Raw genomic sequence first — 18,495 nt, 5'->3', positions numbered from 1 at the left:
AGATATTACTGAAAATGGTAAATTATGATTTTTCTACCAGGGATACACCCCAACCCTCCTGAATGACATCAATGTGGGCGAGAGAAAGAGGGTTCTGAGGGACCCTTTATAATGTGGGAGCCCACGGGCCCCAAATTGGCAATCCACAAAGCTATACTATGGTATATGGGATGTCCTTTTGTTACTAGGAACTCTCCCGAATCAGACCCATTGGACCGATATCCAAGTCTGGTAATTTTGTTTTAATTTCTCCTGTTTATTTTAAGTACTGCTGAGTGTGTTTTACCTGTATTCCTTATTCCCCCATGTAACAACCTTTTTTGTATATCTTTGTACATATCATATATATTGCACTGCTAGACCTTTTCTAAATTAAATCTGTAGTTTAAAAGTCAGCCTTGTCCATTTTAAAAATGAATCATTACTCCGAAGATTGTATTCATAAATTGGGTCCAACGCCCATAAACTCTGCCGCCACCAGCGTTTATTTGTATAAGTATTCTAGAGCTCTGGAGTACGTTAGAATGGATCAGGTGGATGATTTGAGCTTTCGCTTTGCATGTGTGCAGAAGACCAGGAAAACTGGGTACAAATCAGCCTGTATTCTAACGACTTCAAGCTTGCAATACTGCTAGAGTGATCGAGGACAGGGGCGGGATCGATAGGTATCGTCCCTTCTCCTCTCTTCTCCTATCTGGTATGGGACAAATTGGTTTGCAGCGCAGGGCTAGACTGATTTCTGTAGAATTGTGGCTGTAGGTGATGGTCGCTTGTCAGGTTGACGTGCAGAGTCTCGGAAAGTTGGGTACCAATCACTCTACAATCTAAGCTTCCCCTCACTTGTATGTGGCACGTATGCTTGACTATGTCTCATCAGTTGCATAGAGATGAATGGAGCGGCATGGTAGACTCCATTCATGCAAAACATAGTTGACCCTTGGTGAGGTTCCCAGCAGTCACAACCCACTGATCACACACTTGTCCCCTCTCCTATGGCTAGTTGATGAGTTTAAATCTTCAGACAACCCTTTTAATGGGTGGTTTCTATTATTGTAATGGATGAAAAGAACCCGCAGTGTGAGGCCGCACCTGTAGTGTTGCTATTAATTGCTTTGAAGTAAGCGGCTCATGTAGATGATCATATTGCAGCGCCATGGTTGAGTTATATGTTGGTATTGTGGAAAGCTTTCCTGACCTCCCAGGGATCTGATCCCATTTTTGGCACCATATATTTACTTCATACACAAAGCCATAACGGCAGAAGAAAATGATCCAACTTCACAGGGTAAATTCTTTATTGGAAAAATGGATAAAAATGCCCATGCTGGTGCCCCCGAACACAGATGTGTTTCGGATGCAATGTGCGTCCTTAATTGTTGTATTAATACAATGCTTACCCCTTGTATGCTACTCGTTTTAAAGTGCAGGACTGCAGTCAACAAGGCTGGGTTCAAATAGACTCCATGGTACTACACAAGGGTTAAGAATGCGCATTGTGTCCGAAACGTGTCTGTGTTAGGGGCACCAGCATGGGCATGTGTATCCATTTTTCCAATAAAGATGTTATACTTAAGCCATAATGCAGCCGTGTGCACGAGCCATTAGGCCCCACATAATACACTACCAGTATCTCAAGATCAGAAGTCTACAAGTATTATGGGGAACATTTACTAAGCAAAATGCGCTAGTCTGGAAAACATTGCATCGTAGAAGTGTAGAATTTATTAGGTTTTAGACTTTTTAAAAGTATTAATAAATCTGCCGCAATCTTCTCAAACACATATGAGAAACCAGAAACGCAATCCACTTTGCTGCCCTTCATTATAACAAGCAAGTATAAAGCATAGACTACTACAATGTCTACATAGGGGGTCATATATCCGTCTACCATACATTTCATGCATACCACCATTGGTTTACAAATAGCTAGACCTCTTAAGGCCTGTTCACGTTAGAACCTCCATCACTAAATTCTGTCGAAATACGGGACCAACCAGCTCTGCATTCTGCGTATTTCATCCTGTCAAATAATGTAAAATGCCAGATGGACAGAAACCTAATGCACCCAATTATAGTCAATGGGGTCTGTTCCGTTTTTCTGCTTTCATAGCGGAACATGAGAACTGAACCATTAGCGCCAATGTGAACGAGCGCTTATTAATGCTTTCTTTCATATCACATTGCATTTTATGCAAAGGGGTGGTTGAAAAATGCCTCTGTAGGTAGGTTCTATATAAGTCAACGTCTGACCTTTCAACAGGCCTTGGAACATCACTAAGGATGTAAGACCACTCTTGGTCATTTTGCAAAGCCTGTTAAAAGGTTGGACATTGACTTACAGGGAAGCTACCTTCCAATAGGTGGCACTATACAATCATTTTTCCATCCCCTATTTGCATATTTTATTTCCCAGGAGTCATTGAATGACCTACAAGTCTCCGTTGGCCATGATGGTGAACTCCACAAGGAGAAACAGCTCAGACACATAATATTTTGGAGATGCCTAAAGTTTTGGTAGCTCAGCAAACAAATGTTTTATACAAATTTTTAAATGACCCTAAATATAATCTGCAGAAATCCGGACTGTTCAAGAACCCCAAAATTACCTACCGATTTGCTACACCTTGTGAGTTTTTACTGGGTCAAGAGAGAGACCAGTATTTGAGATACTCTTCTAGGATTATTTCCATGTATAGAGAGGATTAACTTGCTCCAACTAATCTGTGAAATTCTGAGAGTTTACTCTTAGATCTGTCATGTCATAAAGGAGTTATTAAATACATTCTATTACGACTTCACTCAAAATAAACTGCGTACACGGTCACAACACAGAACAGGGTCGAGTTCTGAAAACTGCAGGAGGTGACGTTATCGGAGTACGAGTCCCACAGACACTGACTGGCCACCAGAATGTCCTCCCGGTTTTTGCTCCCTATGGCCATGTTACAGATGAGTTTGTATCGTGGTGGCGTGACACTGCGCACCATTTTCTTGATGTCTTCACACAAATTCTTGGTGAGGTCAGCAGACGTACTTGGGTCATATGTCACATTCCTTAGTTTTGCTGTCAAAAATTCTTGGATGAGTTTTTTGGCTGCGGAATATGGGAACCTTTGTGCAGGATTTGCAGAACCAGCAGGTACCTAATTAGAAAAAATGTTTAAAAAGGTTATGTAATGTCTTCCATCCATCTGGGCTTTTCATGTTCACATGTTTAAAGGAAAGGTCCTCCTTTCTAACCGATTATTGCTCAAATACGTCTACAGGAAACACTGAAGAATTCGGAAACAAGTCTTCATTAAAATCTCTTAGAGGGAATTCACATGTGGTGGTTTTGGTGCAGATCCATACCAAAATCCGTAGCAAATCCGCCACATGTTAACACACCCTTCTCTCTCTGCTCTGCGATGTGCCGGCTGGCGCAAAGCGGCACATGCTCAGAGGCGGCGCGTCAGCGGTGACGTTTCTGTGCAAGGCTCGCACAGAAATACCACATGCTGCGTTTTTGTTACCGCGCGGAGTTTCCGCAATCAAAATTGCAGCTGTCTGCATAGAATTGCGTGCGGAATCTCGCTGCGGAATATCTGTTCGTGGGCATTGGGCCTTTCATTGTCAGAATTATACAACTCCCTTCATAGAATCCCTCATAAGAGCACACATTTGCAAATTGTATTGTCTCAAGCACACCTGATGTAACTAATCAAGAACTTCATTAGTTGCATTAGGTGTGCTTGTAATTAACTAGGTTTTAACCCATCTAGGGCAACATTTTTACACATTGTATGTTCTCACTATGCTTTTAAAACCTATTGATAGTAATGAGTTTAAATTAATCAACACATAATTTTTGACAAATGTTCGAAGGTGGACATTCCCTCTAAATATTCCTAAAATGTATCCCTAGCAGTAATCATTTAAATAGCAACTGCACCTTGAGGCATATTGTGTTAATACGATAGCCAATGTGATAAATAGTAAAAGTGCAAATCACTTTATTTACCTAAAATAACATTTTTGTGATAGAACATCTTTCTAAAGTGCTGTCTCTTAGGGGGTCTCTCTTCCTTCTAATTTGCTGCCCACCGCCTATTAGCATGTAAAGTCTATCTCTAATAACAGAGACACTTGAGATGGTTTATAGAGAGGAGGTGGGTTATGCTGCCCATAGATGTCTATTGAGAGGTGTAGGAGGAGAGAAAAGCATACAGACACGTTTTTGCAGCTAATAGTAAATGTTTACTGTGTGACAGCTACTGAAATCACAGCTATATTGCTCAGTACTGCTGTATAATGTCCTTCATGATGCTGTTATTGCTCTGTATGTGCTACACAATATTTGTTGCGTCTTATTGGCACTGAATAGGAGCCATGGGTGGTGTAGCTGAGCAGGACTGAGGAGTAGTCAGGTGGAAGCCAGAGTCATTATCGGGTGGTCACGTTTGCAGTACAAAGGATAAGGTGGGAAGCATTGTCAGGTGAAAGCCAGGAGTCGTTATTGGGTAGTCTTTGCAGGAATAGTGGAGGAGCAGGTAATGTAGAGCTTGACTAAGTGGAGCTGTGGAGCAGAATAATCACTCACTGAGGAAGTAGCAGGGCTGGGTTTTTATTGGAAGTGCAATCAAGGCAAGAAGCAGGGTCAGGACCAGGAGGTAGGAGCTAGATAACTGGGATCAGAGATCAAGGCAGGAAAGTGTCCACAGGCTGGATAGCTCAATAGGAAGGGCCACAGGAGGTTCCTGGTTCAACTCCTGACAACATCTCCTGCTTTCTCCATGTACTGTGTATGGAGCCATTGTAGCTTCTCCACCTACCAGCTTATAGAAGACTGAGGATTAAAAATGTGGCCTGCAGAGAGGGAAACTGGTGCTAAATACAGCATACAAGTCATAAAATGACAAGATATAGGGTCATTCTCCTTTCTCATTTGAACAAGCGAGTGACATCACTGCTAACTCGTTTGCACTCTTGCAGCCTGTCTAGACTGGCAAATGCAGTATTGGCTTGTTCATTCCCTGCATAAGTAAATGAGAAGGACTGAATGATTGCTGTTTAAACCGAATGATAAGCGAACGAGTCAACAGTACTTTTTATGCCTGCAGAAACTGAACGAAGAACAAGATGCGAACAATTCTCCTTCGACATTCTGCACGAAAATCCGCAGTGTGTGCTGCATCTGCTGTGGATCTGGTGTAGATCCATATCAAAATCCGCCACGTGTGAACGCACCCTTAACCAAAACTATTCTTGAGTAATCCAGAACAGGACTATGACCTTATGGCACGGGCTCTGTTTTCCTGATGAAGGAAACACTGTGATGTTACTTAGTGATTATACGCGTCGGTTACTTTGCAGTATTGAAGCCACTTCCTTTGTACTGTCGAGCCTTTCATGTATTTGAGCCTTCCATTGTATGAGGAAGAGGCTGCTACTGTGTACACAATTGTTCTGTGTAATGTGGACTTCTCGTGTAAACACACTTTACCGCTAATTCCTCGTTTGTATACAAGACAAACACGGGGCACTCCCTCGCTTTATGGAATGTGGCCGACTATTATTTGTCATCATGCCGCAATGTACAAATAAGGACTGAAACGTTCAGCGGCGGATGGAAAAAACAGGTAAACCTTCGTTTGCATTGTGAACTTGACGGATAAAATGGCGCAGTTCACTGTATATTCTGTGATGTTTGTAATTTTAGTGTAGGGACTTTAAATCGATTGATTTTCATCCATTTTCTGCAGGCATAAAAATCATTGTTGGCTCATAATCGCTTGGTTTAACCCTTTCCAGTCCAATTCGTATCCTGGTTTTCCTAGGGGGCTTACTCTTTTGCTGCCATTATACAACGGCGCTATATGCTGGCTAAAGCCAGTACTGCATGAGGTGACACGTTGGATAGGCTCCGACAGCAGAGAGGCTGGCAATATACAGTAAGAGAACCCCGACGGACGTCTTCCAACATCAGAGCTGTACAGCCTTAAATCATAATGTCTTCAGAAGTCAGACAGTGGATTGGAAAGGGTTAATTACCGATCGTTCAGTCTTTCTCATTCACTTAGGCTCCATTCACACGAGCGTGAATCTCACGCGAGTTAAGTGCATTACAAGACACACAAAACTTGCGCGAATATGAACTTCGTTCTTTTAAATGGAATCATACACATAAGTGATGTTTTCTCTCATAGCGATGCAATTTTTTTCGCGGCCCCCGGAACACATCGCCCACTGTTTGCAATGGGACAGTTAAACACATCGCAGGCCGTTTTTCAATGGGAAACACTTGCCGATCCTCTGTGAAACTAGTGCTGGAAGTGTGATTGTTCTCAGTAAGAGAAACCAAGTAATCTTGTAGATATGATACCTTTTAATGGCTAACAAAAATACATGATGTTAAAGCAAGCTTTCGGGTTCTTATCGACCTTTCATAGCCTGATGAAGGGTCGATAAGAACCTGAAAGCTCGCTATAACATCATGTATTTTTGTTAGCCATTAAAAGGTATCATATCTACAGGATTACTTGGTTTCTCTTACTGATCATATTAACTAGTGATGGGAGGAGTTTTTGCATGAAAAACGTCTCACGTCTGTGAGTAAAACCCACATTGACTAGTGCTATATCGCGCTCACCCCTGTGAAGGTAGACTCATACAGAAAATGTGAATGACTGAACGATTTTTCGTTTGAATGAGTCAACGAGGTATTTGTATTGGAGTAGTTGATTTCTGGGTATCCTGGTGGCTCTGGTGATTTGGTCATCAATTGAGGTGGGATGGTAGCCCTGATTTAAAAATGCCCTCTTAAGATGGTATAGATGTTCCTTTCTGTCTGTTTGGTTGAAGCAGATCCAGTTGTATCTGATGGCCTGGCTGTAGGCAATGGACTTTTTGATGTGTTTAGATGGGAACTGTCCCATCAGAGGTATGTGGGCCGATCAATTGGTTTTCAGTATAGGGATGTTTGTATTGAGTTGTTTGAAATCAACTACTCCAATATACAGAGAAGGAAGGAAACTGTCGAGTACCTCTAGTAGTGACCTAAAATTCACAGCTAGAGGTACTAAGGAAAACCGCAAAGAAACTCCATCATACCCTACACAAGGATGACCGTCTGAAAACCATATTCCCGGACCCTCCGCTTCTATGTTACAGGCAACCTTCTAATTTGAGGAACTTTGTAATCAGGAGTGCATTGCCCTCAGACACACAAAAAGGAACGTATCCCTGTAATGTAAGGAGCTGTAAGACCTGCTCACATATACTGACTGCAGACATGATACAAATCCCCAACACACAGCTGGACTATAAGATCCCAGGGACATTTACATGTTCCTCGTCTGATGTTGTGTACCTGATCCTGTGCAGTAAATGTCCTGTTGGAGGCCTTTATGTTGGAGAAAGAGGACAAAAACTGAAAGCTTTGAAGGATGAGATCTCATCGCCACACAATTAAACAGAGAAAGACAGAATTACCTGTGGCCGGGCACGTTTCTAGTCACGATAATTCTGTCTTTCATAGAAGACATGAAAGTTATTATATTTAAAGGCAATTTCAAATCACAAAGCCACAGAGGAATTTGGCAGAACAAATTTATAACAACTTTTGACACTTTCAATAGAGTGTTAAATTCTTCAAGAGGATTCATTTGTGAATGGGAAGTATGAGACATCTATGCACAGATAACACTCTCTCCTGGTTACCCCCTAACACTAATTCAGAGACCATAAACCTTCACATCTTTATCAGTGCACTATTTAAGAATGTTTTTATTTCTCTACTCATTCTGTTGTAGTATCCCTCCAAGTGCAAATGAATCACATCCATGTCTGTGCCTTGTCATAAGTATGTATGTGTGTGTGTGTGTATATATATATATATATATATATATATATATATATATATATATATAATGCGTGCCTTTTCAGATCTATTTCATTATGCCTTAGGAAGAACCCTGAGAGGTTTGAAAGCTCGCTATAACATCATGTATTTTTGTTAGCCATTAAAAGGTATCCTATCCACAAGATTACTTGGTTTCTCTTGCTGGGAACAATCACATTTTGCTCTACTGGCTAACACGGTACCAGATCATTTTTCATTATAACAATATATTTGTATAAACAGGCTGCCTTAGTGAAGTCTGACATCATTCACTCATTCAAATGGTTATCGCTTAGTGTAAATGTACCCTTAGAAGGTGTGGGACAGCCTGTCGGATCTAATAGTATGGGTGTTATTAATGGGCTTTAAGCCAGCAGGGTGCACTACACGTATCTGTGTGACTGGTGCCCTATGAAAGCCTTATCTGTGTGCAAGTATAGCCCTAAACCTCACCCCAGATGAGTGGCTGGCCTGTACAACCTCCCACTTATAGCATTATGCCTTACTGCATGCTGCAGGGAATTGGTTTTTGTACCTGCTCTTGCATAGGTTTTGTAATTTTTCTTATTGCATGCCCGGAGGATATGCAATAAATATCTTATACATCCCAGAGCTTCTAGACCTACAACTGTCCCCAGGACAGCGGTCCCTGAACCCCATCCCACCCGGGGAGACGGCCTCTAATGGAGAAAAAATGAAGCAGTGGCTACATATGTGCGCTGCTCTATCCATTCATATCTAAGGGTCCTGTTAGACGAGCCGATTATCGTTTGAACGAGCGAGTGACGTCACCACTACCTCATTTGCCTTGGCAGCCTGTTTAGACAGGCGGATTCATTGTTGGCTCATTCAAGCAAGAAATCGTTCAGTCTTTCACATTTGCTTTTTAAGTGACTGAGAACGACTGATGTGTAAACAGAACGATAAGGCCGTTATCACACGGCAGAGAAAATCGCACGAGATTTGTACTTTACGATGACGTTTTTGGGTCATAGCAGGCAGCTATTAGTCAGTGTCTGTTAAGTGAACAGGTTACCAGCAAGTAACCAAGTAGTAGTAGTGCAGTGAAGGAGAGGGGTAGCGGACAGAAGAAAGGGTCCATTCATACCAGAAGTTCATAGTTTGAGCGAGTAAATGGCGTCCGATTTCGCTCGTGCAGCCTGTTTAGACAGACTGTTGAGATACGCTGTATAATGGCTCCTTCACATGAGCGTATGCATTTTTTGCGCACACCTCAGTGCAATGTATTTGTCTTTTTTTTTGTGCACATGTATTTTACTGCACATTTTGCACACATTGCAGGACATTTGCACGTGGCAGACGAACACGCCCAGATTTAAATGGCTACTTAGCCTAATGAGTTCCAGGTGTGTTCGTTTTCACTAAATTGCGCAGTGTTTCTCACATTCTCTTGCATATTGTGCACGTATTTGACCGCCCATAGCCTTCTATGGGGACCTCTGGCTTGCAAATGCACAGGACGATAGCGCATGGTTCTGTGCACAAATAAGGAAATGTAAATGACCCCATTGAAATAAATAGGTCTTGTATTCCCTGTGTATTGCGCAAGCAGATTTTCTGCACAAATCCACCCGTGTGAAGGAGCCTAAAGTGAATGAGAAGGACTGAACGAGCGTGATTTAACCTGAAAATGCGCACGAGCCGGCGATGAGTTTGTGCATGAAGAAAATGAGCAACGAACGTCAAGTAACCGATTATCGTCCAGTCGTTGGCTGCGCTTAGATCAAACGATTATCGTACACTTTCACTCATTTGAACAATTTTCTTAAACGATAATCATTAATGGCCCTTAGGGCCGTTTCACACGAATGTAGTGATTTTCGGTTGGCTGTTTCACGGATACAGTGGAGCCAAAAATCACGTGAACGGGCGCACAAATCTGCCGTTTCTGCGCCCGTTCAGACGGCCCGGGTCCGGCGCATATACGCCGCAGCTCGGATTGCTGTCAGGAAGGGGGAGACAGTTTAGTTATGCTAAACTGCCTCCCTCTTTCCGCCCCCTCATCATCTCTCAGCAAGGGAAAGGGGGCAAGAGCTAGTGTGCCAAGGGAGCGACGGGAGCTTATTATCTAGCTCCTGCCCCCTACCATTGCAAACAGCCATCAAGGGGCAGAGGGAACTCCCTCCCTTCTCTATGCAGCCACCGACGTATTCCGGCCAGGAAGATAGGTGCTGAACTATCTTTCCTGACCGACGTAAAAGCGCCCGGCCGAAATGCACTCCCATGCGCTATCATGGCCGGCCGGGCTCTTTTACGCTGCGGGAATGCGACCATCTGAACTGATGCGTTGTAAACTATACATCAGATCGGCAGCGTATATCAGCCGAGTGTGAAAGCGCGGCCAATATACGTTCTTGTGAATAAAGCCTAAGGAACAAGAGATGGAAATAAAGAGACTGTTCATTTCACGTAACCTCTGAATGTGAAGGAGAGTTGGACTGTGCAAGTAACCTTCTTTCCTCCAATTCTCTCCTAATATTATGTTTTAGTGTTCCCCCATCTCCCTCGTCTCCTGGAGCTCCTTCCCACTAGGAACATCTGCACTGAGCTACACTACACTGTCCCACAGGGACTACAACAACCATCATCATGGTGTGTGGTAAGATCAGGTGGGAGTGCAATCGCAAAGACGCCCCACGCTCCAATCTGCTGCCGACTGGTGTCACGAACCACAACCAATACCACTATCACTTTTACTTGTAGCCGGTTGTGAATGGGAGTACATAGCCACCATTAACCCAAGCTGATCTCCCTGCCTGTTACACATCCAAGATGCACGCTATTGGAGGAAATGACAGGAGGTGATAATGCTGCTAGGAAAAAAAATTAACATAGAAAGGGGGTTCTTTACTGTAAGAGCAGTGAGACTATGGAACTCTCCGCCAGAGGACTTGGTGATGGTGAACTCTATTAAAGGAGATGTCCCGCGCCGAAACGGGTTTTTTTTTTTTTTTTAAACCCCCCCCCCGTTCGGCGCGAGACAACCCCGATGCAGGGGTTAAAAAAACCACCCGCACAGCGCTTACCTGAATCCCGGCGGTCCGGCGTCTTCATACTCACCTGCTAAAGATGGCCGCCGGGATCCTCTGTCTTCATGGACCGCAGGGCTTCTGTGCGGTCCATTGCCGATTCCAGCCTCCTGATTGGCTGGAATCGGCACGTGACGGGGCGGAGCTACACGGAGCTACACGGAGCCCCATAGAGAAGAGGAGAAGACCCGGACTGCGCAAGCGCGGCTAATTTGGCCATCGGAGGGCGAAAATTAGTCGGCACCATGGAGACGAGGACGCCAGCAACGGAGCAGGTAAGTATAAAACTTTTTATAACTTCTGCATGGCTCATAATTAATGCACAATGTACATTACAAAGTGCATTATTATGGCCATGCAGAAGTGTATAGACCCACTTGCTGCCTCGGGACAACCCCTTTAAGAGTACAAGAGGGACCTGGACACCTTTCCTGAGCGATACAATATTATATGTTATAATCACTGATTACTTCAGAAGGGTCGGTGATCCGGGGGTTATTCCAATTGCCAAATTGGAGTCGGAAAGGAATTTTTCTTCCCCTAAAATGTTGAAAATTGGCTTCCACCTCATTGTGGTGGTTTTTTTTCAGCCTTCCTCTGAATCAGCATTGGGGGATAATCGGCTGAACTAGATGGTCGTGGATCGTTTTTTAGCCTAACATACTATGTTTCTATGTAATTTAGATGCACTGGTCCTGAAAGGGTTAAATGTGACCTGCAGCTTTGGTGTATTTTTATGAGCCTAATCAATTCATTAATTATTGTATTCCAAGGTCGGGCTTACACAAACGTGTTTGCCGGTGTGCCAAGCATGTACATAATAACGTGTACTAGCTGCGTGATGCCAATCCTTATATACTATCTTGGCATGTAGGCATGCGTTATATGCATCAAGATAGCACATGCCACGATTATTTTTTTCGTGTGGCTTGTGTGAGCGGCATAATTAAAGTCTGGAATTTTGCTACTGTGTGTGGGTAATACGCCGTGAGCATACGGTCGTGTGAGCCCGGAAGATAATTTCTAATATTGTTGTATTCAAGATAAGGTCACGATCACGCTGCCTGAGGAAGGGGCAGGTTCCCCAAGACGTTGCTGCTGTTGCCAACATGCCTCCACCCTAGGCCCTCTTGTCTCATCACTGCCTCTGCTTGCTGTTCATGAATTTTATGAACTAAAGGCCCTTTTAGACGGAACGATTACACTGTGCAACAGAATTTTTGTAACCGATAAGCAGATAGGCGGCTTATAGTAACTTTAGTGCTCTGAATTTAAATATGATATCCGTTTTCTGCCACGTAAGGTTTTCCAATTATGGGGAATAATGTAATCCAGTTGCCGTTGTATTGTATTTTTTTGAAATCTGCCGATACAATTAATCCAGTCGGCTCGCCATTAACCTTGCTTAATAAAAAGAATAACAAAAGTGATTGTGCTACTATTTCACAATCACTGTTACACACCGCGTACTGACTGAACACTATAAGGGTAGGTTTATGTAACATATAGGGTATGTGTCCATGTGGTGGAAACACTGCAAATCCTTTACCAGTTAGTTGTAATTAATGAACTGTCTTTTATTTAGTCTAACCAATGACCTGTAAAAACAATCAAAATCATAAAACAAAAATACACATTTGGAATCGCTGCGTCTGTAAAAGTCCGATCTATCAAAGTAAAGCATTGTTTACCCCATTGAAAAAAAAAAATTAAGAACGCCAGAAATGCACTTTTTTTGGTCATTCTGTTTCCAAGAAAAAATGCAATAAAAAGTGATCAAAAAGTCATATGTATTCCAAAATGGTACTAACGCAAACTACAAGACGTCCTGCGAGAAATGAGCCCTCGCACAACTATGCGGACGGAAAAATAAAAAGGTTATTGCGCGCAGAAGATGGCAGCAAAAAATATTTTTTTAAAAATTAAATGTCTTTAAAAAAAATAAAAGTAGTACAGCAAACCCCCGCCCCCCCCCCCCCCCCCCAAAAAGGTATCGTAGTAATCGTACTGACCCATAGAGTAAAGTTATCATGCCATTTTTGTGGCAGTTTGTGCGCCGTGGAGAGAAGACGCACTGAAAGATGGCGGAATTTCGTGCTTTTTTAAAATTTTACTCAACTTGGAACTTTTTAAAAGTTTTTCAGTACATTATATGGTACATTGAATAGCACCATTAAAAAAAGATTCTTTCACTGATCCTTCCTTTCAAACAGCACTGATTGAGTTCTGATTCTTTTATACAGCGAATATGAACGACTGAATGATTTCTCGTTTGAACGAGCCAACGATGTATCTGCTGTATAAACAGGCGAACTCTGACGTCACTCATGCGAACGGACCCTAACACCAGTTGATTTCAATGGAGAAATGACCATCATGGCAATTACTTCTTCACTGCAATCAGTGTGGGACCTCCTTATGACTCCCATAGACATGGCTTCCTGGGATACCCAGATGGGTCACACTCAGGTATAAGGCCTTACCTGTTCATTAATGATGGCGGTGGGTTTACGGCTTGGTGTGCGGGCTCTGACCTTCCTCCTTAAAGCTGCTTTATTCTGAAACAGTTTTGAGAAGCAGTTTCATCACTATTGCAATTAGTTGGTCTATTAAGATATGATGTTTTTTAGCAGAGGATCAATTTGATATACAAAAACTTGATTTGCACCAATAAACTGTGACGTTCTATGTGACAAGCTGAGTCACTTTGTAAAAATATTGCATTACTTATTTTGCACTGATCTTGAGTCTGGCATTGTACTATAGAGATGCATTCAAAATTCTGCTGGTGGTTAGTGGAAACAGTCAGCAAGCTTGTCGTCAGACATCTCCTAGGTCCTTATCGCAGTTAGGGTATTGCTACGCAAGCGGAAAATCCATAAATTTGCAGCGGCAAAAAATGAGAAACTGGCCGGTCTAAACAGAGCTTTAGGCCTCGTTCACACGAGCGCTATTTTAGTGCAGCATAGGCACGTGTAAAGATCTCGTGAACGTGTGAATTCCAGATATTTTAATTAGCTGGGAAATACGCAGCAGTGCTCTCAGCCATTAACATGGATAATTAGTCTAAGGAGTTAAAGATGTATTCTCTTCCTGAACAATTACGCAGCATTTTGAGAAATCTCCCAGCATATTGCACACGCATTTATACATCCCCATTGACTTTAATGGGGACTTTTGGTGCACAAATGCCCAGGAAAATAGAGCATACTACATTTCTGTCTTTCTTGTGTGACCGAAATGCACAGGGTAAAACAGACACAATCAATGGGTTCTATGCACTGTGTATTGCGCGGGCCAATTTTACGTGCGTAAATATGCCTGTGTGAAGTAGGCCTTCGTTTTTCCTATATCTAATTACTTAACAGTTCACATTTGCGCAATGCAAATTGCTAGAGAAAACTCTCTATAGACAGTGAGTCAGCAAAGAATGGTGGGAGATTTAAACTCTGCTGAATTGTGAATGCAGCTCTGGATGGCCTTAGAGGCTGTAAGCAAGCAAATCGGCTCGGCTTCATCAGGCCTCAGTGACGGCACTACTTTAGAACTGGTTGCATATTGACATGAGTCATCACATTTTCTATCTCTACACCCCTCTCTCTTTGGTATCTATATATTTAAAGACCGTTGTAGCCATTATCTTACTACAGAAGATGAATTATACATAACAAGATATTCCCTTGTATACAATATAGTGCTGACCGGTTTACCTTAAGTCTCAGTGTAATCCGTTGAGCTGCCAGGAGACTCGACAGGCTGATGGATTGTGCAGGGTTTTTTGCGTCTGTAGGTTTTGAAGGTCCTTCACTTGGCGGAGGTTTCACATTTGAGGTTCCCTTGGAGCTTTGGGCAACTGCAGGCTGAAGAGGACAATGTGCTGATGAATCGTTCATTATAAAGGAGCATTCACATCAAGTTTATGGCTTCCATACAAGTTTACATAGGGGAATCCATCTGAATCACTGAAAAAGGGACTTCAGACAGAACTACTTACTTGAAGTGCTGAGATGAAGACTGATAAGTCTCCATTTTGGCAGAATTTCTTTCATTTCTGGCATTCCGTGCCAAAAGAGTAACTTGGTTTGTGTCCACCCAAGACTGGTGTTTCTACCAAATCACCAAAAACAATATCTAGACGAAACCCTGCATGGAACCATAGGCTTTCATTAGTCAGAGACCAAAGGTGTAAGTTTTGGTCTCCGTTTGATCAGGCTTCCATTTATTTCCATTGCTTGTGCTGTACAGAATAGCATAGTTGACTGTGCCAATGCAAACATGCTGGAAAGCAATGGTAACCAGGTCAAAGGGGGACTCCATTTAACTGATAGGCTATGGTTCCATCTAAATGCCGTTTTCGATGATTGAGACAGAACCCTGCTACTAAATGGTTAAGCACACACAAACAGTGCAAACCCAGCCTTACATTGGTGCACACACTGAAGTCATGATCCCAAACTAAATAGGCCATTACAACTAAGCAACCCAATTACTTAGAGACAATAGGTAATTTAGCGCAGCGGTATCGGTGACCTAGCATTTAACATCTAGTAAACAGTGGTTAGATAAGCTGAATACTTATTGTTTGTCTTCCCAGAACAGGCAGTGAACTTCGTTTATGGACTTGAGTCTGGTTCATTTTGTAATACTCAGAAAACAGATTTTAGTCTTCAGGTAACTTATTATACGGGACGACTGTTGGGTGCATAAGCACCCGACAGCCATCTCACCAACTGTCACCCCTGCCATGCATGAGCGATAGTCATTCAGAGAATGGAGGAGGAACGCGCTGGAGATCTCTTATGGCCACCCACCTCCAGTCACTGCAAACAGGCAGTCATTCATAGAACGACTGCCTGTTTACACAGGCCAATAGTCGCTTGCTTTTTAGGTGGGCACCATCGATAAGTGAGCAATTTGTCACTCAGTGCCCTGTCGATGGCTGTATGTACATGGGATGACTATTGCCCAAATTTGCTGTTTCCAGTGATAATTCAGGGGATACTCGTCCTATACAATGGTGTCTTAACTTTCGGTCTCTTTAAAGAGGTTGAACAGTTAGGATAACTCCTTCCCAAATAGCAAACCCCGCTACTTATAAATCAATTGTATAGATATTGAAGGTGCCAAGAATGGCTGTCAGGAAAGTCTATAGTTTGGCATCATAAAGGAGTTGTCTTGCTTGGACAGTCTTGTTTAGTAAAAAAAAAAAAAAGAAGGGCGCCAATTGTTTAGGGAGGTTGCCCCCAGCTGTACATTTCTATTGTAGTTTATTGCAGGAAAACTATGGCATGGCATGCAAGCCATGGAAATATCCATATGGATGGGTTAGCTTGCCATAGTGAGAGTCACTTATTGATATCAGCTCTCTGCTATTGGTCGTATAAGGGGTCTTGCGTAGACGGCACCTCTCTATGATGTCCATCCGCCCTATTAGGCCAGGCTCACACAGGCAAACACAGATTCTGCATGTGGAAGGCCCGCAGTAGATTCCAGCTGTGAGCCCATTGGCAACCCTGCGTACCTGTATTTTCCTGTATTGCGGATTGCCGATCGCAGTGTTGTAGTAATAATAATATAAATGTGTTTCTTAAAGCAGCCTGTGCATTTATATATATCCACCTTCATAGAAAATAGCTAGCAGTGTAATGGGTTAACTGGTTCATTCTTATGCTGGTATCCTGAAATACACTCCTACACAAGTTCTACAAGCTCCTGAGATGTGCTTCTTATGAGAAACACTTGTGATGCCTTCCGCTCATAAGAGGGGGGCTACTTCTTATCTCATGTCTTGGATTCCTTAGTCCAGGCAGAGATATTGATAGTCTATTCTAGTTGCGTTTCCTAGAAATTACGTGTTCACATAGCAACATACACCTGGGGCGTAAACATATGTTAATCATCAGCGTCGCTACATACTAGGCCAATCATGAGTTGTTATAATGTTGGGTGGGGTATGCATGTAATTGATGCGTCATATACAGTATAATTGTATTGTACTTCCTTACAATAAAAAAGAAGGGTATGGGGGCTCAAGGGGAATACCGCTGAGTCCAAATACATATATTTTATGCATGAAGCTTCTCATTATAACCAATCTGGAGCAAACCAGTGAAATCTTCTGGAATATGATTAATTCCTATAACAGCAGATTCTCAGGCCCGTGCCAATCTTAGTGAGATACCCACTTTTTAAAAAAATAATATACTCTAGCTTAATTATTAAAGTAATTGATCAAAAAGTCCGAAAACCTAATGTGCTTCCATTTTCTTAGCGTAATCACTTACCCTGCTGACACATAAAAGGATGCAGCACTTAGTACTTGTAGGCTTATGGTTACTTGTAGGCTTATGACACTTACAAGTAACCATAAGCCTACAAGACACTTACAAAAGTCCTGAGATATTATGGTGGCTGCAATACGAACCTCCTAACTATCTAAATACACGGTGATACAGGCACACACTCCTGTAATCTTACATTTTTCAAAGCTGGAGGGTCACTATCCCGATTTGTTGCTCGAAAAGTTACACGTGATAGTTTCACGGCTCCCAGTTTCTTGCTCTCACTTGCGGCGTCCATAATCCTAGAGGATCTAAATACAAAGCATTAAGATTTGAGTTTAGATTTTTTTTTTTCCACTGCAATATTAGTAAGAAAGTAGTCTTAGTCCAAGGGGTTCTCCTGGTCTAAGAAACTGATGATCTATCTTCACTATAGGTCATCAAGATCTGGTCATGGGGATCTGCTGCTCTAGACCCCTACCGATTTGCTTCTTGAAAAGGCTACGACCCTGCTCGCGGGCCTATGTTTTGTCTGTATTATGTCCGTATTTTTTATGAATGTATTTGCATTGGTGTGTTCAGACATCAATTGGGCCTTTTTGGGGGGGGGGGGGGGGGGTTGTGAAAATAGAGGCTGTAGGGGAGATAAGGCGAGTTGGGCGGCAAGGTCCTAGCAGCGTGTGGACAGAGTTTTGCCTGGGATGGAGGGTTAGTTTCAGTGTTAGGCTTAGATTATTAGCTGTAAATGCTTCCAGCTAATAGTGTAATCCTAACACTTAAGCTAACCCTAACCCTCTATCCCAGGTAAAACTCTGTCCCCACGCTGCTAGGACCTTGCAGCAGCCACCCAATCAGAAACGTGTGGATGTACACTGGGCAGACATAATAGAATAGTACCATATGCATATGGGCAGAGAGGAGATTTCGGCAGAGATAAGGACTGGGCACTTGGCTGCCAACTGCCAAATCGTTTTGTTTTATGGGGAAATGTTTTTTTTCCTCTTCTCTACATGCACGCTCGGCCAAAACAAACATTGTAAGTCATGAGATGAAAGACTTAAAGGGGTTGTCCAAGATCCATTTTTCTATGCTGTGCTCGGTGATTGGCTTCAGCAGCCTGTAACATCCCGCACACAAGCTGCTGCAACCTGTAAACACTACGTCATGGGGGAGATCTGGAGCTCCAGACGGGGGAGTTGTGGGGAGCCGGGAGAAGTGCGTATTAGCTGCTGTATTATTTTCTGCTGTGGGAGTCCAATTTTTCTAACATAAAAATATATCTGAG

General features: G+C 42.7%; 1 protein-coding gene across 14 annotated transcripts in view; it reads right to left on the bottom strand.

Moving 5' to 3' along the window:
• Positions 1–1,711: 1,711 nt before the first annotated feature.
• Positions 1,712–18,495, bottom strand: part of LOC136621799 (dynein light chain Tctex-type 5-B-like) — a 60,402-nt gene continuing 43,618 nt past the window's right edge. For all 14 annotated transcript variants that reach the window (XM_066597537.1, XM_066597544.1, XM_066597540.1 and 11 more), the window contains 4 exons: positions 17,407–17,521; positions 14,640–14,789; positions 13,413–13,487; positions 1,712–3,143 (listed from right to left, as the gene is read on the bottom strand). In XM_066597537.1, the coding sequence (XP_066453634.1) occupies positions 2,796–3,143; positions 13,413–13,487; positions 14,640–14,789; positions 17,407–17,521 (688 nt within the window). In that variant the 3' untranslated portion in view covers positions 1,712–2,795. The remainder of the gene's footprint in view (positions 3,144–13,412; positions 13,488–14,639; positions 14,790–17,406; positions 17,522–18,495) is intronic.

The sequence above is a fragment of the Eleutherodactylus coqui genome, chromosome 3 (assembly GCF_035609145.1).
Source record: "Eleutherodactylus coqui strain aEleCoq1 chromosome 3, aEleCoq1.hap1, whole genome shotgun sequence".
In the NCBI taxonomy this organism is placed as follows: domain Eukaryota; kingdom Metazoa; phylum Chordata; class Amphibia; order Anura; family Eleutherodactylidae; genus Eleutherodactylus; species Eleutherodactylus coqui.
The sequence above is the reverse complement of the archived record's forward strand: the minus strand, read 5'-3'. Positions and strand labels throughout refer to the sequence as shown.